Here is a 26,611-nt window from a genome sequence, read left to right as displayed (position 1 = left end):
GTTGTAACATCATCCAACATAGAAGGGTCTCTTTTGGGCTGCTTCCAGGGGGGACTGAATTCCCTATCAAAAGCCATATGACTTGCCAATCGGATTTTGTGATATATCTAATAGAATGTGAGTGTGAGAAGAGATATGTGGGCAGAACGACACAGCCCCTCCATAATAGACTAAACTCACACAGACACAATATTAAAATAGGTTTTTTGTTACATGGTCTTTCCAGGCATATAACCTTGATACATAAAGGTAAATCACGTTTGAGAATCACACCCATTGAACAGATTCCCCCCTGTGCCAACAATCGGGTGGAGCTTTTGAACAAGAAAGAAACTTTTTGGATCTATAAACTGAATACTTTGAAACCACAAGGGCTAAATGAGGTGACTGATTTGTTCATGAAAGGTTGAATTAATTTGTCCTGCTATCTTTGTGAATTTTATGGTTTTATTATGGTCTTACTTGTATAAAAAAAAATTTTTCTTTTTAGCATTATGTAGTAATATTGTTGGTTTTATGCTTTTAGATTATCCTTGGGAGTGACATTGACCCTCTAGAATTTTTTCCATATAAAATTGATTTTATTATATATTAGATACATATACATATATCATCTGCAGTTCTTAGACAAAAAAATTTTTTTCACTTGTTTTTAGTTGTTGGTTTTTACCTGTGGACATTGGTCTTATTTATGATTACTATTTTTTTCGGATGATTGCACCATGCACTTTGTAACCATTGGCTTTGGCTTTTTAAGTTTTTGGACTTTCTGTTTAGTTCAAATTGATCTTCACGTTTTTGAAGTCATGTGTTCATCACTACAATTTTTCTGCCCCGTTAGTAATACGCTATTCATATGTTTTTTCTTTCTGCTCTGCCCACTATATTTTAATTATACAATTTTTTCCGTACTTTGGATAGTTTGTTTCGTTTCTTTTTACTTGTTTTCCCTCCTGTTTTCGGGCTATATAAATGTCCGCATAAGATGAGCCGTCTACTGGTACTGAGGATAGAGCGCTATATCTGGGTGCTGAGAGGTGAACGAGTTTCCTCCTAACCTACGCTCCGTCTCGTAGTGACATTTGATATTATGGCACAGGGAGGCAAATTCCATGTGTTTTGTTTTGGGTTTTTCCTCCCCGCTTTTTCAATTGTTCCCTTCGGCCTGCCCCGGGGGTTCTGATTAAATGATACTGAACCGTATACATTTGTTTTAAAGGGTTCACCCCACACCAGTATAAACGTTAGGTTTTGTATAGATATATATATATACATATATACATTGTTCATTATAAAGACTGATTTGTGGTTTCAGTTACACATCACGTCTACCTTTGATTTATATACACGGTTCTCTAGTGATAAATATTGATATGTTCACATCAGCACATATATATGCCTGCCCCCTCTCTTTTTCGGGTTTCTATGGTTTTTTTCACGGGGTCTGCAATAAGGACTTTCGATGTAAACCGGCAGATCATCCTCTGCACGGAGATTGGAAGACTGACTGGTTCTTTTTTCTTTGACATGCGCACTCCCCCTTTTTTCCCACGCTTTGAACTTTCTTCACCTTGTCTTAACAAGCTCCGGACCTTTTTTCTGACATGCGCACTCACTTTTTTCCCACGCTCTGAACTTTCCTCACCCCTGCCTAGGTACTTGACGTTGACTTACGCAGTTTTTGCACGTTAACACTCGGAATTATACGTATCATCTCACAGCTTCACTCTCAGAGGTACTCCTCTCTATACTTGATTTTCAAAGGCATTTTCGGGACTTCTAAGGTGGAGACATTGTTTCTCCCTTAAGATGCAACCCGGTTTGGGAAAAGAGTTATATTCTCAGGGGTTCGAGACCGCTGCAGAGCAGCTTGGCATTGCAGAGTTCATTTCCCGTATTTTATCTTTAACGCACAATAATACACATACACTTTTTTTCTTTTTATTAAAGTCTTTTATTGATTTTATTTCGTTCCCATTTGGATAATATGATGATATTTTTGATATGTAATGTTTCCTTTGTTCATGATTTTTACTGTCATGTTTTTTGTTTTTTTCTGATGTGTCATTCCCGCCCTTTTTTTTGGAAGAGGGTGGGCTTTGACGTCATCGTGACGGAATGTACATATATTCGGCAGTCCTCATGTTTTAGCAGATTTGATGTACTTTTGTCCTGTGTGTCCTGAGGAAGGGAGCTGAGACTCCGGAAACGCGTCGACCTAAAGATGAAATAAAGGAACATTAACTCTCCATATTCAGAGTGGTCATTTGGCGCAGCCTTGCAAGCCCTACTTCACCATTCTCTGTTCCCATGCAGTGCTGTCTGATGTAGCAGAGCTGCATGGATTGAAGGAGAAAGAAGACAGAAGTCCAGGATCATGGAGGGATGAGAGGGAGTAATAAACATGGAGTCTCTAAGTGTGTCTGTGTATTTATTTCTATTAAAGTATTTTTTCTCTGTGTGGTGTCTTTTTTTTTAACCCTTTATTGGAGATTCTTAATGGCCGGGTCAAACTTGCCTGACATTAAGAATCTCTGGCTTAATACTAGCTAGTAAAACAAAGCTAGTATTAACCCATTATCACCCAGCAAGCCATATGGCTTCAGGGCTGCTGGAAGAGTTGGATACAGCGCCAGATACTGGCGCATCTATGAAAGCGTCATTTTCTGGGGAGGCTGCGGACTGCAATTCACAGCAGAGGGGCCCAGAAAGCTCGGGCCAACCTGTGCTGAATATTCCAATCCCCAGCTGCCTAGTTGTACCTGGGTGGACACAAAAATGGGGCGAAGCCCATGTCGATTTTTTTTTTAATTATTTCATGAAATTCATGAAATAATTAAAAAAAGGGCTTCCCTATTTTTTTAGTTCCCAGCCGGGTACAAATAGGCAGCTGGGGGTTGGGGGCAGCCGTACCTGCTTGCTGTACCTGGCTAGCATACAAAAATATGGCGCAGCCCACGTCATTTTTTGGGAGGCAAAAAACTGCTGCATACAGTCCTGGATGGAGTATGCTGAGCCTTGTACTTCTGCAGCTGTTGTCTGCTCTCCTGCATACACTAGTGAATGGAGCATGCTGAGCCTTGTAGTTGTGCAGCTGCTGTCTGCTCTCCTGCATACACTAGTGAATTGAGCATGCTGAGCCTTGTAGTTCTGCAGCTGCTGTCTGCTCTCCTCCATACAGACAGCAGACAGCAGCTGCACAACTACAAGGCTCAGCATACTCCATCCAGGACTGCATGCAGGAGTTTTTTGCCCCCCCCCAAAAAATTATGTGGGCTTTGCCATGTTTTGTATGCTAGCCAGGTACAGCAGGCAGCTATGGGCTGCCCCCAACCCCCAGCTGCCTATTTGTACCCGGCTAAGAACCAAAAATATAGGGAAGCCCTTTTTTTTTTCTTATTTCATTAATTTCATGAAATAATTTTAAAAAAAAAATGACGTGCGCTTGGCCCAATTTTTGTGTCTAATTTGAAGTTACGCAGGGGATGGATATTTCAGCAAGACAATGATCCAAAACAACGCTCCAAATCTACTCAGGCATTCATGCATAGGAACAATTACAATGTTCTGGAATGGCCATCCCAGTCCCCAGACCTGAATATCATTGAACATCTGTGGGATGATTTGAAGCGTGCTGTCCATTAGTGGAATGACGAAAACATTTTTTTTATGAAACCATGTGCAATCGAGGAACTTTTATGGGTAATTTAAGAATAAGTATTGCTTTTTTTTGTTTTTTAAAATAAGTTCCCCCTTTCATTCAGGCAATAAGGCAAATATTATTTTTCCCCCAAAAAAAGGACATGCAATTTTGCATTATTAAACTGATAATAGTAATAACTAAGCAACTTTTATTATTCATTTTTTAACAAATACGGTATAAAGCAGTTAATTATAAGTACAATATGTACAAAAAGTGTTTAACACTAGAACTACTGAGGTAGTCATTTTGACTACTTTGCACCATGTATTTCTATATAGGTGTCACGAGTCCAGTAGTTCTAGTGTTAAAAATTATTTTTTCCTATGAATTTTAGATTCAAAAATTCAATTTTTTTCGATTTCGCATGTAGTTCCTCCATCAGTTTTACAGCACGTTCAGCATTTTGGTTAGATCTGGGAATGTCAATTAATGACTCCTCGACCAACCAGTGCGCCTTCAAACACTTAATTGCCTTCTTGCACTTTGTCTTGGTGAGTGAGGTTAACAGTTCATTGAAGGACGCTTCGTTGTAGTGTTGCAACTGGAACCAGGTATTTTCCCATTCATAGCAGATGAAGTCGCATGCTATACCGAGGACGCGGCGCCACTCTGGTATCAGAAAAATTACTATAACAGCATATACAGATCGCGAGTTCCATCTTGCCATGTGCAGGTTTGGGAATTTCTTCCAACTGATTCGAGGCCAACGTGATGTTGTTTTTGTAATGACGATATGCCTGACATAGTTCATATAAGAACTTGAAATCATCTCGCCATCCAGGAGTCTCGCCTGTGTTGATATCATCTGTTGCAACTTGGTGGTAATCAATCTGAAGTGAGGCATAGTTTTCTGTTAATTTGTCAATAAAGAAATAATTGAGTTCTGGTTTCTTCGTTAACTGTGGAATAAGGAAATTCATGACGTGCTTCAATAGGAGGTCGAGTACATGGTGTTGACAGCCAATGTATTGTGGCTTCTGAAAGCCCTTTCTCAAGACATCATCCTGTATCAGCGTTACAATCCTGTTCAAACGACCAGTATTTACTGCTGCAGTGTCGCAGATTATCATGCGAATATTTTCCCAAGCGTCGTATTCATCAATTAGCTGATGTAGTTCCTTGTGAATAGCCGTGGCAGAACCATTCTCACATTTCAGAATACCGAGTTTGATTTCGGTTGTGGTATTTTTCAGCAGAACTACTTGATACTCTTCCCCTTGGATTCTTTTACCATCGAAGTGGAGACAATAGGGATCTTTGCTTTGAAGTTTTTAAAAAATGTTGGTTTTCATTTTTTGTCCTTCTGAGATTATTTGTCTCCAGACACCTGACTGACTTGGAACCGGTACATCATGACCTTGTTCAGCAATGGTTGCAAGCACTTTATTTGCTTTATGTGTAGAAATGTTGTTTTTCAGTACCAGTAAACTCGCTGTTGTAGTGCTTGCTCTTTTGTATTTCGGTGTGCGTTCAGGAGAAGATGATGCGGAAGAAGAGGTTGGCTTTGGAGTCTCGGGTAAAGATTCAAAGACAGTACAATGTGTGGGTTGCGATTGCAAAGTGCTGGCTTGAGCTTGAAATATTGATAGTCGGATTCGTTTTCTTGGATGAATTGATTCTAAATTAGCTTGTTTGAGCGTCGAATAACCAACCTTGCCTCCACTCTCAACTTGCCTCAGGTAGAGCTCTTTATCCTCCGAGTTTTTCCATTCTCCATTAACGTTGGTGACATCAAATAACTGAGAAAGTGTTGCAGTGAATTTATCAGAAGGTTTCTTTTTGTTTTTGTCATTTAGATCAGACGATTAAGTTTCTTTCTGATGAGTGCACTGGATAAAAGTGGGAAGTCTAGAGTTTCCCTCCAGAGCAATTCTATATCCATTATCATATTTTTTTATTCGATCCAGTCGCCGTTTCTCGCTGTTGATACTAATGTCATTTGAATGCAATTGTTCCTCGAATGTAAGGGGTTTAATTTTCGTTTTGCAAAATTTTTAAAATAGTCATCACACTACTGTCCATGCTCGGCGACCATCAAACTTAACTGAACTGGAATTGTTTTGTAAACAGGAATGGTCAAATATACCTTCATCCAGGATCCAATAACTCATTAAAAGCTACAGGGAGCGACTAGAGGCTGTTATTTTTGCAAAAGGAGGATCTACAAAATATTAATGTCACTTTTATGTTAAGGTGCCCATACTTTTGCACCGGTCAAATTTTGTTTAAATGCGGATTGCACATTTTCTGTTAGTACAATAAACCTCATTTCAATCCAGAAATATTACTCAGTCCATCAGTTATTAGATATATGAAACTCAAATAGCTGTTGCAAAAACCCAAATTGTTATAAAGAAAAAAGGTTAACATTAATAGGGGTGCCCAAACGTTTTCATATGACTGAAGGTCCTACAAAGGCCCTTCAAAACTAAATGTGTGCGTACAACATTAGATTTTAATATTTTTTTTAAAAAAAATTAATTGCTGCTAAATTTTAACTCTTCTAACATCACAAAAACGCAAAAAACGTATCAATCTAAATTTACTTCTAATATAAAGTAAAACGTGTCATGAACAAACATTCTAACAATCATTGGGATAAATAGAATTATTCCAGAGTTATTACCACATAAAGTGACAGATTTGATAAATGACATGGGGCTTGGTCATTAAGCTCAAAATTACTAAGGATTAATAAATGGTAAGACTTTAATTATGAACTTTGCTGGAAAACTGTGCACACTCACACTTTAGTAATTTCCTGTTTAGAGGTTTAAATTGAGCACCTTTGTATAGCATGTCTAATTTTATTGTGACATCTATCTTACATTTATTTAATACCTACCTTCATCTGCATATTTGTTATCCTGATGGACATCATGCATTGGAGGGGAAATGCGTTGGTAAGATTATAACAACTTGGATTAACATGGAATAATATCAGATGAGTACTGTGCGCTCTGTTAATAAGTCTAATATCATCATCTCCTTTTCTTAAAGATTTTTTCTAATCTAGGAATGGCGTTAGAATAGCTTTAATGTATAAAGTGCCAATATTTTTTATAATTATTAATATTTTTTTAACACAGTATTGGTAATTTATATAATAACTGTCTTTACTGTTAAATGTGATTTATCCCTTATGGAAGATGGTACTGATTGGTCCCCCTTTTCATGACATCATGTTTATTCTAAATTAATTTAATGCTTATGGCACAGTCTTCATTGAGTGGGGGCCTCATTGTCGTCTCTTTAGAGTGCCAACCTCCATAGTGAGGTAGTGATAAATATTAGGGTGATTCTTGGCCCCCAATTATATTTTGCAAATCTACCACTATAAAGCAGTACTATCATTGTGTCTTGATGTATAAGCACCTTCAAGTTTTCTCACATGCCCAAAGGCCCATATCTGCATACACTAATAATAAATGGATACCATACCTCTCTCCAAAATTTCATTGCATGATTCACATCTTCTCTCTCTCGCAAATGTGCAACTAGTTTTCCATCAGATGGCAACACCAAGGCGAGGATCAAAGGGTTATAGCCATAGCTGCATCCTGTGGTAAATAAGAGCTATCATTTTCTGGTGGAGAAACAACATGACATATTTACTTATAGCCTGAAGTTAGAATGAACTGCCAAGCACACTTTACTCTATAAGGCACTGTTATTAAAAACGGTCAACAAATTCTGAAGCAGAAATTGGTGTACATACAGTTAGGTCCAGAAATATTTGGACAGTGACACAAGTTTTGTTATTTTAGCTGTTTACAAAAACATGTTCAGAAATACAATTATATATATAATATGGGCTGAAAGTGCACACTCCCAGCTGCAATATGAGAGTTTTCACATCCAAATCGGAGAAAGGGTTTAGGAATCATAGCTCTGTAATGCATAGCCTCCTCTTTTTCAAGGGACCAAAAGTAATTGGACAAGGGACTCTAAGGGCTGCAATTAACTCTGAAGGAGTCTCCCTCGTTAACCTGTAATCAATGAAGTAGTTAAAAGGTCTGGGGTTGATTACAGGTGTGTGGTTTTGCATTTGGAAGCTGTTGCTGTGACCAGACAACATGCGGTCTAAGGAACTCTCAATTGAGGTGAAGCAGAACATCCTGAGGCTGAAAAAAAAGAAAAATTCCATCAGAGAGATAGCAGACATGCTTGGAGTAGCAAAATCAACAGTCGGGTACATTCTGAGAAAAAAGGAATTGACTGGTGAGCTTGGGAACTCAAAAAGGCCTAGGCGTCCACGGATGACAACAGTGGTGGATGATTGCCGCATACTTTCTTTGGTGAAGAAGAACCCGTTCACAACATCAACTGAAGTCCAGAACACTCTCAGTGAAGTAGGTGTATCTGTCTCTAAGTCAACAGTAAAGAGAAGACTCCATGAAAGTAAATACAAAGGGTTCACATCTAGATGCAAACCATTCATCAATTCCAAAAATAGACAGGCCAGAGTTAAATTTGCTGAAAAACACATCATGAAGCCTAGCTCAGTTCTGGAAAAGTATTCTATGGACAGATGAGACCAAGATCAACCTGTGCCAGAATGATGGGAAGAAAAAAGTTTGGAGAAGAAAGGGAATGGCACATGATCCAAGGCACACCACATCCTCTGTAAAACATGGTGGAGGCAACGTGATGGCATGGGCATGCATGGCTTTCAATGGCACTGGGTCACTTGTGTTTATTGATGACATAACAGCAGACAAGAGTAGCCGGATGAATTCTGAAGTGTACCGGGATATACTTTCAGCCCAGATTCAGCCAAATGCCGCAAAGTTGATCGGACGGCGCTTCATAGTACAGATGGACAATGACCCAAGCATACAGCCAAAGCTACCCAGGAGTTCATGAGTGCAAAAAAGTGGAACATTCTGCAATGGCCAAGTCAATCACCAGATCTTATCCCAATTGAGCATGCATTTCACTTGCTCAAATCCAGACTTAAGACGGAAAGATCCACAAACAAGCAAGACCTGAAGGCTGCAGCTGTTAAGGCCTTGCAAAGCATTAAGAAGGAGGAAACCCAGCGTTTGGTGATGTCCATGGGTTCCAGACTTAAGGCAGTGATTGCCTCCAAAGGATTCGCAACAAAATATTGAAAATAAAAATTTTTTTTTTGGGTTTGGTTTATTTGTCCAATTACTTTTGACCTCCTAAAATGTGGAGTGTTTGTAAAGAAATGTGTACAATTCCTACAATTTCTATCAGATATTTTTGTTCAAACCTTCAAATTAAACGTTATAATCTGCACTTGAATTCTGTTGTAGAGGTTTCATTTCAAATCCAATGTGGTGGCATGCAGAGCCCAACTCGCGAAAATTGTGTCACTGTCCAAATATTTCTGGACCTAACTGTATGTACCAAAATTATACAGTGTCTGATCAACAATTTTTATATATTCTTCGTAGGGAAAGGCCATGTTCACCAGATGGTTACTTTTTTTGTCCACTGTATTTCAAAATTGAAGTAAAAATACATAGATTTAACTGTGATTTTGGAAAAGCACATCAAAAATCATAGTGTGAAAAAGGACTAAGGAAGCATAGAAAAATGTGCCATGATATATTTTTTTTAGGGGCGTAGAACCAAGCAGAATTATCACCACCTCATACTAAAAAACATGTCCTTGAATTTTATTGTTGTGGTGGACCAGTGGTGCCCATCTTGAGTTATACCTCGCCTTATTATGTTATGTTCCTGCAGTTCTGAGACATTTTAGGTGCTGGTCCTTTAAATAGAGTAATTTGGGAATTGTCCCTTTACATAACTGGGCAAGGGAAATCTTTAACTATAAACCTTACTGTATATAGTGAACTAGAAAAAACTGCTTTTAGCATAACCTATTTATTTAAAAAAAAAACTGACTGTAGTTCAACAGTGTGATGGAACATAGTTTCATCAGTGTGTCGGTTTTCCCAAAATGCACACTGAAGTCATCCATGTGCTGTCCGTGATTTCCATGGACTTATAGACTTGTATGGGTAATTTTGATTCATATCTCAGATCAGAACAGACACGTTGCCATGATTTTTTTTATAGACAACTTAATTCACAAAAAAAAAAATCCTAGGCATGTGAATAGCACCTGAGACTTTAATAGGCACACTCCCTTGAAAAAGTCACATTCTGTGAACTTTCCCCCATTTTTCCACATTAAACTCACAAATTTAAATGTACTTTATTGAGATTTTATGTGATATAAAAAACACAAGGTACCATGCATTTGAAGTGTAAAGGAAATGATACCTGGTTTTCTAAATATTGTAAAAATCTAAATCTGAAAATTGTGAATTACATTTGTATTCAGCTCCTGTAGTCCGATACCCCTAAATTAAATTGAGTGAACAATTGTCTCCAGATGTCATCTAATTAGTAAATTGAGTCCATCTGTGTGTAATTTGTTCTCAGTATAACTACAGCTGTTCTGTGAAGGCCTTAGAGGTTTGTTTGAAAACATTGAGGATCAAACAGTATCAAGAAAACCAAAGAACACACCAGACTGGTCAGGGTTCATGGTGTGAAAACTAAAGCAGGGTTAAGATAAAAAAAAATAGCCCAAGCTCTGAACATCTTACAGAGCACAAAAGCTATCAAATAGAAATGGAAGAAGTATAACACAATTGCAAACCTACAAAGACATCCAACTAAACAGACATCCCAAGCAAGGAGAGCATTAACTAGACAAGCAGCTAAAAGGACCATGGTCACTCAGGAGGAGCTGCAGAGAATCACAGCTCAGGTGGGAGAATCTGTCCACAGGGCAACCATTAGTTGTACTCTTCAATAATCTGGCCTTTATGAAAAAGTAGCAAGAAGAAAGCCATTTTTGAAGGCAAACCATAAGAAGACCCATTTTCAAAAAGCCATATAAAGGGACACAGCTAGCAGATGGCAGAAGGTGATACGGTCCAATGAGACCAAAATAGAACTTTTTGTACTACATGCAAAATGCTATGTGTTGCGGAAAACATACACTGCACATCACCATGTAAACACCATCCCCATCAAACATGGTAGTGGCAGCAGCACACTGTCTTCAACAGAGACAGGGAAATTGGTCAGAGTTGATGGGAAAATGAATGGAGCTAAATAAAGAGCAATCTTGGAGAAAAACCTGTTCACAGACACTATCCATGAATTACAGGTCTGATCAGTTTTCTTTTGCTACTGTCATTGATCTAAAGTCTACAGTGTTATCACTATAACAAGCACATGGTTTCATGGTTTAGTAAAGAAAGGGCAGTGATTAGGAGAATTCCTTTGGAACTTGCTGAGGGGATTGATTTTATGCAAGACTTATAAGAGCAGATTGGTAAGGATCTGAGAGAGAGGCGGGGAGAAGTGGGCAGCTGCCTAACTGCTGTATAATAGTCAATAGAGTTGAGTGGAATGTTTGGAATTAATTCTTCAGGCTCTGATTGTTGAACTCCTTAAAAACAAGGTATGCACAATGTAAGATAAAAGCTCCTACAGCAGGAGAATGAAAGTATATAGAAAAGCAAGTCAATTGCAAACTTGTACAAAGAATAAGCTAAAAAAAAATAAAAAACAATACATAAATCCATTTAAGTCCATGACTCAATTTCTGTCAATAGCTAGCTCACAGAGGCTTTCTCACCTCCTAGACACCATTCAGGCAGCTTCAGCTGCCTTAAATAGGACAATGACAGCCTGCACACGTGGCCTGGAAATATCGGAGTGGTCGGACCCACACTGCATTTCTGGATGCTCGTAAAACCTGGACCAAAAGATCTGGGTCCATTAAAAAACTTCTCATCACTATTATGCTGGAGCCTTCTCTCTGGATTTCACATCATCAAGGCTATATACCTTCGTGACACATACACTACATCCAGTGCCAGCTCAGCTACGAGCCTACATACTTCCCTCTGCCCAAAGCCAAAAGGCTGGTCATCTTCCGCCATCATACTATGTACCTGTCACAGGACATCCGCATTCCTGTGTTGCTTCCTTGGCCTATGCTCTACCTATCGTTAAAGTCCTATAGTGCTAAAAACCACTAGGTCACTCAGATATTGTTCCCTTTTTTCTCCAGCATACACCTCAGCAGGGCATGGTCCAACACAAAAATAAATTTTCTGCCCAACAAGTAGTACATAAGAGCATCTAATGCCCATTTTAAGGCCATACACTCTTTGTCTACTATGGAGTAGTTCTAATCACATGTGGACAGCTTCTGATTTAGGTAGATGAGAGGGTGCTCCTCACCATTAATCTCTTGGGACAAGATTGCATTCAGTCCAACATTTAACACATCAATCAGGACCACAAACTCTCTGGAAAGGTCCAGCGCCACCAAGTCTGGCTGTCTGCAAAGGGCCAGCTTCAGTTCCTGAAAGGCCATCTCCACTTCCGTGGTCCGTGGACCATTTAGCCATAGTCGACTTCATAGCTTTTAGGAGATCTGGCTGCTGTCAGGGTGAAGTTAGGGAAGAATCTTTGGTAGTAGCCCACAATACCTAGAAATGCCCTGACCTGCTTCTTCGAGGGGGGCTGTGGTCAACTCTGAATTACAGTGCCTTGCGAAAGTATGCAGCTCCCTGGAATTTTTCAACCTTTCCCACATTTCAGGCTTCATAACATAAAAGATAAAAGTGTTCTTGTTATGATGAAGAATCAACAACAAGTGGGACACAATTGTGAAGTTGATCAAAATTTATTGCTTATTTTAAACTTTTTAAAAACGTAAATAACTGAAAAGTGGGGCATGCAATATTATTCGTCCCCTTTACTTTCAGTGCAGCAAACTCACTCCAGAAGTTTATTGAGGATCTCTGAATGATCTACTGTTGTCCTAAATGACTGATGATGATAAATATAAGCCACCTGTGTGTAGTCAAGTCACTGTATAAATTCACCAGCTCTGTGATAGTCTCAGTGTTCTGTTTAAAGAACAGATAGCATCATGAAGACCAAGGAACACAACAAGCAGGTCTGTGATACTGTTGTGGAGAAGTTTTAAGCTTAAAGATTTGGTTACAAAAAGATTTCCAAAACTTTAAGCAACCCAAAGAGCACTGTGCAAGCGATCATATTGAAATGGAAGGAGTATCATACCACTGTAACTCTACCAAGACTCAGCCGTCCATCCAAACTTTCATCTCAAACAAGGAGAAAACTGATCAGAGATGCAGCCAAGAGGCCCATGATCACTCTGGATGAACTGCAGAGATCTATAGCTGAGGTGGGAGAGTCTGTACATAGGACAACCATCAGTTTTACACTGCACAAATCTGGCCTTTATGGAAGAGTGGCAAGGAGAAAGCCATTTCTCAAAGATATGCAAAAAGTGTTGTTTAAAGTTTGCCACAAGCCACCTGGAAGACACACCAAACAAGTGGAAAAGGGTGCTCTGATGAATGATGAAATCAAAATCGAACTATTTTGGCACAATGCCAAATGATATGTTTGGCGTAAAAGCAACATAGCTCATCACCCTGAACACACCATCCCCACTGTCAAACATGGTGGTGGCAGCATCATGGTTTGGGCCTGCTTTTGTTCAGCAGGGACAGGGAAGATGGTTAAAATTGATGGGAAGATGGATGAGCCAAATACAGGACCATTCTTGAAGAAAACCTGTTGGAGTCTGCAAAAGATCTGAGACTGGCACGGAGATTTGTCTTCCAACAAGACAATGATCCCAAACATAAAGCAAAATCTACAATGGAATGGTTCACAAATAAACGTATCCAGGTGTTAGAATGACCAAGCCAAAGTCCAAACCTGAATCTAATCGAGAATCTGTGGAAAGAGCTGAAAACTGCTGTTCACAAATGCTCTCCATCCAACCTCACTCAGCTTGAGCTATTTGCAAAGGAAGAATGGGCAAGAATTTCAGTCTCTCAATGTGCAAAACTGATAGACACATACCCTAAGCGAATTGCAGCTGTAATTGCAGCAAAAGGTGGCACTACAAAGTACTAACTTAAAAGGGACGAATAATATTGCACGTCCCACTTTTCAGTTATTTATTTTTTAAAAACGTTTAAAATAAGCAATAAATTTGATTCAAATTCACAATTGTGTCCCACTTGTTGATTCTTCACCATAAAATTTAAATTTTTATCTTTATGTTTGAAGCCTAAAATGAGGGAAAAGCTTGAAAAATTCATGGAGCCAGATAGTTTCGCAAGGCACTGTACATCTACCTTATTACTTGTAGGTTACCAACTTCAAAACTTCATTCAGTTTCCTAAAATTATTACAAATCTACCAATCTGGCTTTGGCACCAACAGGACAAATCACTTTTGGATTTTTTGATGACTCCCAGGTTCAGCATCCGTTGTGCCACCTTTGAGATTATCTTGATGCCTCCCACACTGGATCCAGACTTGGCCAACAAACAAGGAGCTTCTACAGGCTCCCTGTCTAGCCAGGGTTTGATCAGGTTAACATGGTAGACCTAGTATGTCTTCCTTCTCCCTAGTTGGTGGATTTTGTTTGGTGCCTATTGTGCCTTGAGGAGGTGTACCATCATAAGGGGCATTGTTAGCCATCCTCTCCTGCATATGTGCCAAATGCTCTATTACACTTCTATAGTGCAGGTGTCAGCTTCTCAGGAAGTGTTTTGCTAAATCTAGCAGTCTTCGTTGGTGTTGACCTTTTCACCAGAACATCCATCTGAGAATGGAACCCTGAGGTCCTGAGCTGCAAAATCAGTAGTACTATGCATTATTCCCTCATGACCTTTGGCATAAACCCTGATCTGTTAGTATCACCTTGGGCACACTAATACAAAATATGGACCAACTCTCGAGCAATACACTTTGAGGAGGACTTTCTTAACAGTACAGTCTCCAGGTATCGTCTAGCATAGTTCAGGACCATCAGGATATATTGATGCCTCCTGGTGTACTTTACAGGAGGTCCCATTAAGTTCTTAGCTATGCATTCAAATGGGATCTCAATGATGGGCAATGACACTAAGGAACTGTGGAAGTGGGCCACTAGGGAGGTCAGCTGGCTTCTGTGACATAAACGACAGTAGCTCAGGATTTCTCTGTAACATTTGGGCCAATAGAATCTCTGGAGGATCTGCTCTGGGACTTGTCTACACCTAGATGCCCAACCAACACATGAGTGTGAGCTGCATCTGTAGGATCCTGGTACCAATAGTTGTTATATTACCTCACCCCTTACTTTAGCCACACTGTACAGCAAATTCCCTTTCATGGCAAAATATGGGAACTGAGTGCCCGTCCTGACTCCTGAGAAAGCCCATTGAACACTGTCACATTCTCCAGGGGACCTTTTAGTGTTAAGTCTGTGAGCTGGACGGTTCCAAAGTTTCCCGTGGACACCTCCAGCTCAGGAACATTGGCTTCAGGTGATGCTACCTCATCCTCATCACCAGCCAGCACAGAAATCAGAAACTCATCAGCCTCAGCATGCAACAAAGTTTCTTTAGCTATGGACCTGGTTGTCAGCCGAGCTACCAGGCGACATTGTTTCCACCCAAAGGTCTCAAAGTAATGAAAAGTGTGTGCACATATCTTAAAGGGAACCTGTCAGGTGCAATATGCACCCAGAACTACGAGTAAATCTTGGTGCATATTGCTAATCCCTGCTTAGCAGACCATGTATACACTAGCATAAATAAACAGATCTTTAGAAAAAGTATTTCAAAAGATCTTTTCTTATATGCTAATGAGCGCAGGGTCTAGTCCCAAGGGCTTTAGTTCCCTTTGCTAGCCAGCCCACATAGCATGTTGGCACACCCCTGTGGGTATACTAACATGCTAATGAACACACAGGGACGCGCACACATACCTCACTTTTCATGGCGGCAGGAGGAGGATGGATGAGTAGTGCAGATGATCTGGAGTCCCATGAACTTCCCTTTAACCTGGCACATTTTTTTTTATATTCTTGCACCTGTTTTTTATTATTATTATTATTATTATTATTATTATTATTTATAGAGCACCATTGATTCTGTACATGAGATAGTTTCATACAAAATACAGATGTAAATGGTAGTAAACACACTAACAATGACAGACTGGAACAGAGGGGAAAGGCCCTGCCTTTGAAGACCTACATTCTAAAAAGGTTCCTACTCTCCTCATAAGGAAACACAAACAGGATAGGAGCAAGATAAATATAGTCATGGACAAACGTTTTATAGCAAAACACGGCACTTCTGTTGATGGTGCACAAGTAGGATCCAATCCCATAACGAATATAACAAAAAACTTGGCACTCAGGCATTGATGTGAAAGAACAATGATTTTTATTCTAAGACATTACCAAGCACAAACGTTTCAGTCTGTAATAGACCTTCCTCAGTGTGCAGTGGTAGTAGAGTGTCTGTTTCCTAGGAGAGGCTTGCGTTATAATGTTTTTTGCAGTGTCCACCACTATACTGAGAAAATGCTCCAAGAGTGCTCCAAGGGCGTGTTCACGCACCGCTGCCATCTTCTTAAAGTGCCAGTGTGCCACTGCTAGGAAGTGCCTCTCAGCCTATCGCTGAGAGGCACTGGTTATTTAACCCCTTCACGACCGCGGGCAGTAAAATTACGTCCTAAATGTCATAACCTTACTGCCCGCGGTCTGCCGGCAGCATCATGCTGCGATCGGCACACATCTCAGCTGATTTTCACACTGAGATGTGTGCCTGCTAGGCACGAGCAGAATCGTTATCTGCTCGTGCCGTTTAACCTCTTATATGGCGCTGTCAATATGTGACAGCGCCATTATAAGCGCGATTGCGGTAAAATTTTACTTACCGCCGATACCGTAAGTCACGTGACGCGATCACGTGACTCCCGATAGTTGTCATGGTAGCACTGGGTCATGTGATGACTCCTGTACTACACCTGAATTGCTTTCACTTTCGCTGTGCCCGCGGCACAGCTAAAGAGAAAGAGAGCGTATCTGCTGTTTACAGCCTTGTAGCTTTGATCAGCAGATACTGCAGAGCGATCGGAATGCTGATCACAATTGCCCCCTAGGGGGACTAGTAAAATGGTTAAAAAAATAAAAAATATACACACATTTGGTATCGCCGCGTTCAGAAACGCCCGATCTATCAAAATATAAAATCAATTAATCTGATCAGTATACGGCGTAGCGGCAAAAAAATTCCAAACGCCAAAACGACGTTTTTTTGTCGCCACAACTTTTGCGCAAAATGCAATAAGAGGCGATCAAAACGTAGCATCTGCGCAAAAATGGTACCGTTAAAAACGTCAGCTCGAGACGCAAAAAATAAGCAGTCACTGAGCCATAGATCCCCAAAAATGAGAACGCTACGGGTCACGGAATATGGCGTAAAACGTGCGCCACTTTTTTCGGACAAACTTCCGATTTTTTGTAACCCCTTATATAAAAGTAAACCTATACATGTTTGGTGTCTACGAACTCGCACTGACCTGAGGCATCACACCCACACATCAGTTTTACCATATAATGAACACAGTGAATAAAATACTTCAAAAACCATAGTGCTATTGCACTTTTTTTGCAATTTTTCTGCATTTGGAATTTTTTTGCCGTTTTCCAGTACACTATATGGTAAAACTGAGGATTTCATTTTAAAGTACAGTTCGTTCCGCAAAAAATGAGCCCTCACATGACCATATTGACTGAAAAATAAAAAAGTTACGTCTCTCAGAAAAAGAATGGCGAAAAAAAAAACCGGAAAGCGAAAAATCGGCCAGTCGTGAAGGGGTTAAGGTACACTCCTGTAGCACCCCTGAGACTGGTCACTACAGGGTATATCATTATATCCTTCCCGGGCAGGAAGAGCTTAACACAGTAAGTTTACACACAATTTACATAGCTTCTCTAAACAGTCAGGAAGTGACTCAGCCAGTTTCTAGCAGACCCAGGCACTGGGGGGAACTCCAGGTCACCATAACAACGATCTGGATCCTTGCAAAGGTGGGGAAGCAAGAGTAAACGGGCTTTACACACTACAACATTTCTAGCAATTGCTAGCGATATCGTATGCAAAAGCACCTGCCCCCGTCGTGCATGCGATATCTTGTGATCGCTGCCGCAGCGAACATTATCGCTACGGCAGCGTCACACGCAATTACCTGGTCGGCGGCGTTGCTGTGACTGCCGAACAATCCCTTCCTCAAGGGGGAGGTGCGTTCAGCGTCACGGCGATGTCACGGGACATAACATCCCCCCCACCTCCTTCCTTCCTCATTGCGGGAGGGACGCAGGTAAGGTGAGGTTCCTCGCTCCTGTGGTGTCACACACAGCGATGTGTGCTGCCGCAGAAATGAGGAACAACATCTTTAAACAACCATTAACAATTTTTGGTTTTAAGACGACCTCTCCATGGTGAATGATTTTCACCACTTTGGAGGCCGTTTAAGGTCGCTGGTAAGTGTTACACGCTGCGATACCGTTAATGACGCTGGATGTGCGTCACTAACGATGTGACCCCGACGATAATACATTAACGATATCGTAGCGTGTAAAGCCCCCTTTAGAAGTAACTTACAAAGCAGACAGGAAGTCGAAGTCAGTTCCAGTCAGACAGAGACAGAGCAGACACCCTGTGGAGAAGCTCCCTGAGGGGTTGCTGCCAGGCACCCTTCAGGGAGGCAGAACAGAACCATCTGGGATGTAATGCCACACCGACCTCTGCAGGAGTTTCCTTCAGAGGGGACCCAGCCAGACTTGTAACACCTGGAGAGATGGGACACGGTACCAGTAATTGTGGGCAAAAGGAGTACAGTCGCCAGGGAGAGTATGGTGTGAGTACTCACGGGACTGAGCACAGGCGGGATATAGAGCCCTAGTTCCGGAGGACGCTTCAAGCTCACCTGATAATAATTTGCCCAGTGAGGGAACCATCAAGGACCTTACCGACTTTAGTGTCCGGGGCACAGCAGCAAAGAGGGAACTTGGGAACGGGGACAAAGGTCCGACCCAAGAGAGCTTCAAGCTTCCTGCCATACGGGCCAAGACAGAGAGTGAGAAAGAGCAGGAGGGGATACCAAGATGTTTCAGGCCATGGGGACCCACCAAGTTCAGAATTGTGCACAGAGGAGAGAACCCACTGATTACCAGACTAGACTGGACCTCTGACCTGCCCAGGATCAACCGGACTCTCTGACGACGAGGACTAGCACCTCGGGTGCGATACCATCTTAACCAGTGAATAAAAGCATCTAGAACCCGCACCCAGTGACTCTGTGAGTAAATGCCGCCGCCCTGCGCTCCGGCGCTCCCGTGGACTGCCGCCCTGTTCTCACCAACCTCCTGGGTAATCCCGCTCCGCCTGTGGGGAGCGATACCCATGGCCGGCTTTAGGCATGTGCGACTTGTGCGGTTGCACAGGGCGCCGACGGCCATGCTTCAGAGGGGGCGCCGCAGAGAGATAAGAAGTCGTAAATTTCCTGTCTCCTCCGGTCCCAGCACTGCGTTTTTACTGTTTTTACTGCTGTGTTGGGGCTCCTGCTGTGCGTAGGAGGCTGTGTGGGTGCCCCTGCTGCGCGTAGGAGGCTGTGTGGGGGCTCCTGCTGCGCGTAGGAGGCTGTGTGGGGGCTCCTGCTGCGCGTAGGAGGCTGTGTGGGGGCTCCTACTGTGCGTAAGAGGCTGTGCGGGGGCTCCTGCTGCACGTAAGAGGCTGTGTGGGGGCTCCTGCTGCGCGTAAGAGGCTGTGCGGGGGCTCTTGCTGTGCGTAGGAGGCTGTGCGGGGGCTCCTGCTGCGCATAGGTTGCTGTGCGGGGGCTCCTGCTGCACGTAGGCGGCTGTGTGGGGGCTCCTGCTGCGCGTAAGAGGCTGTGCGGGGGCTCCTGCTGCGCGTAGGAGGCTGTGCGGCGGGTTCCTGCTGTGCGTAGGATGCTGTGCGGGGGCTCCGGCTGCACGTAAGAGGCTGTGTGGGGACTCCTGCTGCGCATAAGAGGCTGTGCGGGGGCTCCTGCTGCACGTAAGAAGCTGTACGGGGGCTCCTGCTGCGTGTAAGAGGCTGTGCGGGGGCTCCTGCTGCGCGTAAGAGGCTGTGCGGGGGCTCCAACTGCGCGTAGGAGGCTGTGTGGGGGCTCCTGCTGTGCATAGTACGCTGTGTGGAGGCCACTTCTTAGTATAGGAGCCTTTGTGGGGGCTCCTGCTGCGCGTTGGAGGCTGTGTGGGGGCTCCTGCTGCGCGCAGGAGGCTGTATGGGGGCTCCTGCTGCGCGTAGAAGGCTGTGTGGGGGCTCCTGCAGGTATTTGCATATAGTTGTAGTGTGGCTTTTAGATATAACTCCTGTGGATTCCAGACACCCCAGTCCGACCCTGCATCCATCTATCTTTTATATAGTATATACTGTATGTGTGTCATGTATATGGTGTAATTTATGCAGTGGCAAAATGACTGGGCCTGTGGGTGATGGCGGCCATTGCTATTTCCTCGGATACATGGTTGAACACCATTGAGGAGAGAATGGCCACTGGCTCCCTGTTTCGCCCTTGCTCTTCAGCTGTGGGCCCTAGATACGTGTAATGACATCAGGGAGAGCCTGTGACGTGATGCCAGTGGGCCCCGCGGCTGCGGCCAGAGTGACTGCAGAGCATGTGTAGGGGTTAATATAATATATATATATATATATATATATATATATATTATTATACACCCTACATATGCCCTGTACCTGTCACGTGTAATGTAATGTAATTCTGAATATTGAGCTGCCATATCCTAAAAGTGCTCTGTTAAGATTTCACTTGCTGATTCGAGTGGTCATCTTCTGTTCGCTCACATGCGATTTACAATGTGTGGTCATCTGCAGAATGATGTCTCCTCCTGTTTCTCTCAAATTGAAAATTATAACAATGAGAGAAGCAGGAGGAGACGTCATTCTGCAGATGACCCCGAGTCTGCAAATCACTGGTAAGCGATCACATGACCACTCAGACTGGCAAGTGAAATCCTAGCCATATATTATATACTTTGGGGAAGCGGCTAATGTGCAGAATGTCACACAGGGGAGACACTGGTCAGTTCAGGGCAGCAGAGCAGGGAGAACCCGTCGGGGACCGGCCTCCTGGGCTCGTCATCCTGGTGGCATCGTCCCCGGCCAGATATTAAATGTGTTTTATCTGAAATGCGGCAGCATCAGAGTAAAATATACACGACTGCAATAATGCAGTCAGTGTCTGATTCCTTCCACCCGGGGGTCGTACAGGAGGAATCAGCTTTCAGAGAACTTATTATTGGAGTCTCATACGTGACATGGCGTCACTGACGTCTGCACATCACATATAATGGTTTAGTGTAGGTATGAAGACTAGAGTTGAGCGCGGTTCGTGGTTCGTGGTTCTCCAGTTCTAGGCTCGAGTGATTTTGGGGCATGTTCTAGATCGAACTAGAACTCGAGCTTTTTGCAAAAGCTCGATAGTTCTAGAAACGTTCGAGAACGGTTCTAGCAGCCAAAAAACAGCTAAATCTTAGCTTGGTTTCTGCTGTAATAGTGTAAGTCACTCTGTGAATCAAACTATTATCACATTTCAGTGTATAGTGTGCGTGAACAGCGCCTTCAGATCACTGCTGTTTCTATAATGGCGATCGCCATTTTTTTTTTTTTTTTTCTTGTCTTCCTTCCCTAAGCGCGCGCGTCTTGTGGGGCTGGCCAGCATGTCAGCCAATCACAGACACACACACACCTAAGTGGACTTTGAGGCAGAGAAGCAACGGCATGTGTGATAGGATCTGCATGTCACATGTCCCTGCATTATAAAACCGGACATTTTCTTCACGATCGCCATTATCTGCCTTCTGCGTCTTTGGTGTCAGACATCACTGTCGCAGTTCCGTCCTTTGTCCTATCGCCGATACAGCTGTATGCGCTGCATACACAGCGTTAGACAGCTTAGGGAGAGCACATTCTAGCAGTCCTTTTAAGGGCTCGTACCGGCAGGGTCAGAGAGCCATAGGTGACAGGTCCTGCAAACAGCGCCAGCGTCTGTGTAGCCCAGGTCAGGGATTTCCTCCCTGCATTTCACCATTAGGAGGGAATAGAAAGGCAGGCTTCCATTCCTCTACCCAGAGCACCACAATCCTGCCACTGTACCCTCTTGTCCTCTGCACACTCCAACTCATTCTAACTAAGCCATTATACTAGCAAACACTCAGTGTACCTAGTGGCATCCTATCTGTGGCTATTGGACTTTGCTATAGTCCCACTAGTGCAAAGACATTTGCAGAGCACATCTGCCTGCATTGCACACTCCAAGTTTTTTAAACTAAGCAATTTTACTAGCAAACACTCAGTGTACCTAGTGGCATCCTATACGTGGCTATTGGACTTTGCTATAGTCCCACTAGTGCAAAGACATTAGCAGAGCACATCTGCCTGCATTGCACACTCCAAGTTTTTTAAACTCAGCCATTATACTAGCAAACACACAGTGTACCTAGTGGCATCCTATACGTGGCTATTGGACTTTGCTATAGTCCCACTAGTGCAAAGACATTAGCAGAGCACATCTGCCTGCATTGCACACTACAAGTTTTTTAAACTCAGCCATTATACTAGCAAACACACAGTGTACCTAGTGGCATCCTATACGTGGCTATTGGACTTTGCTATAGTCCCACTAGTGCCAAGACATTTGCAGAGCGCATCTGCCTGCGTTGCACACTCCAACTAATTATAACGAAGCCATTATACTAGCAAACACTCAGTGTACCTAGTGGCATCCTATACGTGGCTATTGGACTTTGCTATAGTCCCACTAGTGCCAAGACATTTGCAGAGCGCATCTGCCTGCGTTGCACACTCCAACTAATTATAACGAAGCCATTATACTAGCACACACTCAGTGTACCTAGTGGCATCCTATACGTGGCTATTGGACTTTGCTATAGTCCCACTAGTGCCAAGACATTTGCAGAGCGCATCTGCCTGCGTTGCACACTACAACAAATTATAACGAAGCCATTATACTAGCACACACTCAGTGTACCTAGTGGCATCCTATACGTGGCTATTGGACTTTGCTATAGTCCCACTAGGGCCAAGACATTTGCAGAGCACATCTGCCTGCATTGCACACTCCAAGTTTTTTAAACTAAGCAATTTTACTAGCAAACACTCAGTGTACCTAGTGGCATCCTATACGTGGCTATTGGACTTTGCTATAGTCCCACTAGTGCAAAGACATTAGCAGAGCACATCTGCCTGCATTGCACACTCCAAGTTTTTTAAACTCAGCCATTATACTAGCAAACACTCAGTGTACCTAGTGGCATCCTATACGTGGCTATTGGACTTTGCTATAGTCCCACTAGTGCCAAGACATTTGCAGAGCGCATCTGCCTGCGTTGCACACTACAACAAATTATAACTGTCACAAACCACCGGGGGGGTCACTCAGAAATCCCCCGCGCTGGCTACCAGTACGTCACAATCGGGGGGTAACAAGCAGGAGTCAACCCTCCTTTATACCTCCCGACCGACAGACAGAGCACGTGACGCGCTCTCTAGCGCCCCTCTTATAGTCAGGCCAATTATGGAATTGCCCGACAATAAGCAAGGAGGCCGCTATACTACTTATGCCGATTATTGAAGGGTCCCCGGTGAGAGTAGGGTATATATTCCCCCGACCTCCGCGGCGGAATATATAATATCTTCCCGGATCTCACTGGCCTCCCCACAATAATCCTTGGCACAACTCGCTGCCACCAACCGATTTACGGTAACTATTAGCCGAACACACAGACGTGGGATTCAAGATCGAGATAACAGAACAGCCAAGATTAATTATATAATTTAATCGCCTAAAGCACACTAGAAACTACAATATATACAATAGGGAATCTACAGAATATACAGTTATGTCAGAGTACAGTTACAGACAAAGCATGGTTTACAAACAGGCATACACAGTTCAATCAGTTACCTTGTGCGTCTGGCCACAGGGGGGCGCTGTAGACCAGGTTTCCAGGAACTCTCTCACAGGTCTGTCCCAACCAGGCCCCCGAGCAGAAGAACGCTGGAAAATGGCCGAAGTAGGGTTATCAACCTGGGCAGATCCAGGTCCCCTCCTACCTTAGTGACCTCACAGGGAAGCACTGCCACTCCCCCTGCATGGATCAGAATTATCCAGCAAAGGGGATTTTGGCTATAACTTTGCCTGGGAGCGTCGTAGGCAGACGCCAATGCTCTCATTGTGACAGTTATGAATTTAGCTACAGAACGAGGGGACTCATGACCTGTCTGCCAGTTCCCCATTGGCTGATATCACGCCTGGGGCATTTCCCAATGTCCTGTTCCCATAAAAAGGGGGTGCCGGCATCGTCCACATGCGGAGACACCATTTTTATGGTTGCCATATTTATCGGAAATATGGCTTGCGAGATATGAACCATTTTTTACTGGAGTCGTTCTGTCTGGCTATTTCCATAGCCTTGCTAACTAGCTAGCAGCCCCCACTACAGGGTGACGGCAGGGAGTCATCCTGTGTCCATTGTCCCTAAGCCACCTAATTTCCATATCACAGGACATGGCCATGGATTTGTTGCTAAACCAGTTGTGTGAAGGGAAGGGGGTAGTGACACCAGGAGAGGGCTTCCTGACATGACTTGAATGTCATGATTTATCGTCATATCTCCGGATTTACCTCACAATAACGAAGCCATTATACTAGCAAACACTCAGTGTACCTAGTGGCATCCTATACGTGGCTATTGGACTTTGCTATAGTCCCACTAGTGCCAAGACATTTGCAGAGCGCATCTGCCTGCGTTGCACACTCCAACTAATTATAACGAAGCCATTATACTAGCAAACACTCAGTGTACCTAGTGGCATCCTATACGTGGCTATTGGACTTTGCTATAGTCCCACTAGTGCCAAGACATTTGCAGAGCGCATCTGCCTGCGTTGCACACTCCAACTAATTATAACGAAGCCATTATACTAGCACACACTCAGTGTACCTAGTGGCATCCTATACGTGGCTATTGGACTTTGCTATAGTCCCTCTAGTGCCAAGACATTTGCAGAGCGCATCTGCCTGCGTTGCACACTCCAACTAATTATAACGAAGCCATTATACTAGCACACACTCAGTGTACCTAGTGGCATCCTATACGTGGCTATTGGACTTTGCTATAGTCCCACTAGTGCCAAGACATTTGCAGAGCGCATCTGCCTGCGTTGCACACTACAACAAATTATAACGAAGCCATTATACTAGCAAACACTCAGTGTACCTAGTGGCATCCTATACGTGGCTATTGGACTTTGCTATAGTCCCACTAGTGCCAAGACATTTGCAGAGCGCATCTGCCTGCGTTGCACACTACAACAAATTATAACGAAGCCATTATACTAGCAAACACTCAGTGTACCTAGTGGCATCCTATACGTGGCTATTGGACTTTGCTATAGTCCCACTAGTGCCAAGACATTTGCAGAGCGCATCTGCCTGCGTTGCACACTACAACAAATTATAACGAAGCCATTATACTAGCAAACACTCAGTGTACCTAGTGGCATCCTATACGTGGCTATTGGACTTTGCTATAGTCCCACTAGTGCCAAGACATTTGCAGAGCGCATCTGCCTGCGTTGCACACTACAACAAATTATAACGAAGCCATTATACTAGCAAACACTCAGTGTACCTAGTGGCATCCTATACGTGGCTATTGGACTTTGCTATAGTCCCACTAGTGCCAAGACATTTGCAGAGCGCATCTGCCTGCGTTGCACACTCCAACTAATTATAACGAAGCCATTATACTAGCAAACACTCAGTGTACCTAGTGGCATCCTATACGTGGCTATTGGACTTTGCTATAGTCCCACTAGTGCCAAAACATTTGCAGAGCGCATCTGCCTGCGTTGCACACTCCAACTAATTATAACGAAGCCATTATACTAGCACACACTCAGTGTACCTAGTGGCATCCTATACGTGGCTATTGGACTTTGCTATAGTCCCACTAGGGCCAAGACATTTGCAGAGCACATCTGCCTGCATTGCACACTCCAAGTTTTTTAAACTAAGCAATTTTACTAGCAAACACTCAGTGTACCTAGTGGCATCCTATACGTGGCTATTGGACTTTGCTATAGTCCCACTAGTGCAAAGACATTAGCAGAGCACATCTGCCTGCATTGCACACTCCAAGTTTTTTAAACTCAGCCATTATACTAGCAAACACTCAGTGTACCTAGTGGCATCCTATACGTGGCTATTGGACTTTGCTATAGTCCCACTAGTGCCAAGACATTTGCAGAGCGCATCTGCCTGCGTTGCACACTCCAACTAATTATAACGAAGCCATTATACTAGCAAACACTCAGTGTACCTAGTGGCATCCTATACGTGGCTATTGGACTTTGCTATAGTCCCACTAGTGCCAAGACATTTGCAGAGCGCATCTGCCTGCGTTGCACACTCCAACAAATTATAACGAAGCCATTATACTAGCAAACACTCAGTGTACCTAGTGGCATCCTATACGTGGCTATTGGACTTTGCTATAGTCCCACTAGTGCCAAGACATTTGCAGAGCGCATCTGCCTGCGTTGCACACTCCAACTAATTATAACGAAGCCATTATACTAGCAAACACTCAGTGTACCTAGTGGCATCCTATACGTGGCTATTGGACTTTGCTATAGTCCCACTAGTGCCAAGACATTTGCAGAGCGCATCTGCCTGCGTTGCACACTCCAACTAATTATAACGAAGCCATTATACTAGCACACACTCAGTGTACCTAGTGGCATCCTATACGTGGCTATTGGACTTTGCTATAGTCCCACTAGGGCCAAGACATTTGCAGAGCACATCTGCCTGCATTGCACACTCCAAGTTTTTTAAACTAAGCAATTTTACTAGCAAACACTCAGTGTACCTAGTGGCATCCTATACGTGGCTATTGGACTTTGCTATAGTCCCACTAGTGCA

General features: G+C 43.1%; 1 protein-coding gene across 1 annotated transcript in view; it reads right to left on the bottom strand.

Annotated features, from left to right (window-relative positions):
- The window catches only part of COMTD1 (catechol-O-methyltransferase domain containing 1), a 366,090-nt gene that overhangs the window by 150,228 nt on the left and 189,251 nt on the right, over nt 1-26,611 (bottom strand). Inside the window, exon 4 of the mRNA XM_075347317.1 lies at nt 7,145-7,263. Within this exon, the coding sequence (XP_075203432.1) occupies nt 7,145-7,263 (119 nt within the window). The remainder of the gene's footprint in view (nt 1-7,144; nt 7,264-26,611) is intronic.

This window comes from Anomaloglossus baeobatrachus, chromosome 5 (genome assembly GCF_048569485.1).
Source record: "Anomaloglossus baeobatrachus isolate aAnoBae1 chromosome 5, aAnoBae1.hap1, whole genome shotgun sequence".
Lineage (NCBI taxonomy): Eukaryota > Metazoa > Chordata > Amphibia > Anura > Aromobatidae > Anomaloglossus > Anomaloglossus baeobatrachus.
The sequence above is the reverse complement of the archived record's forward strand: the minus strand, read 5'-3'. Positions and strand labels throughout refer to the sequence as shown.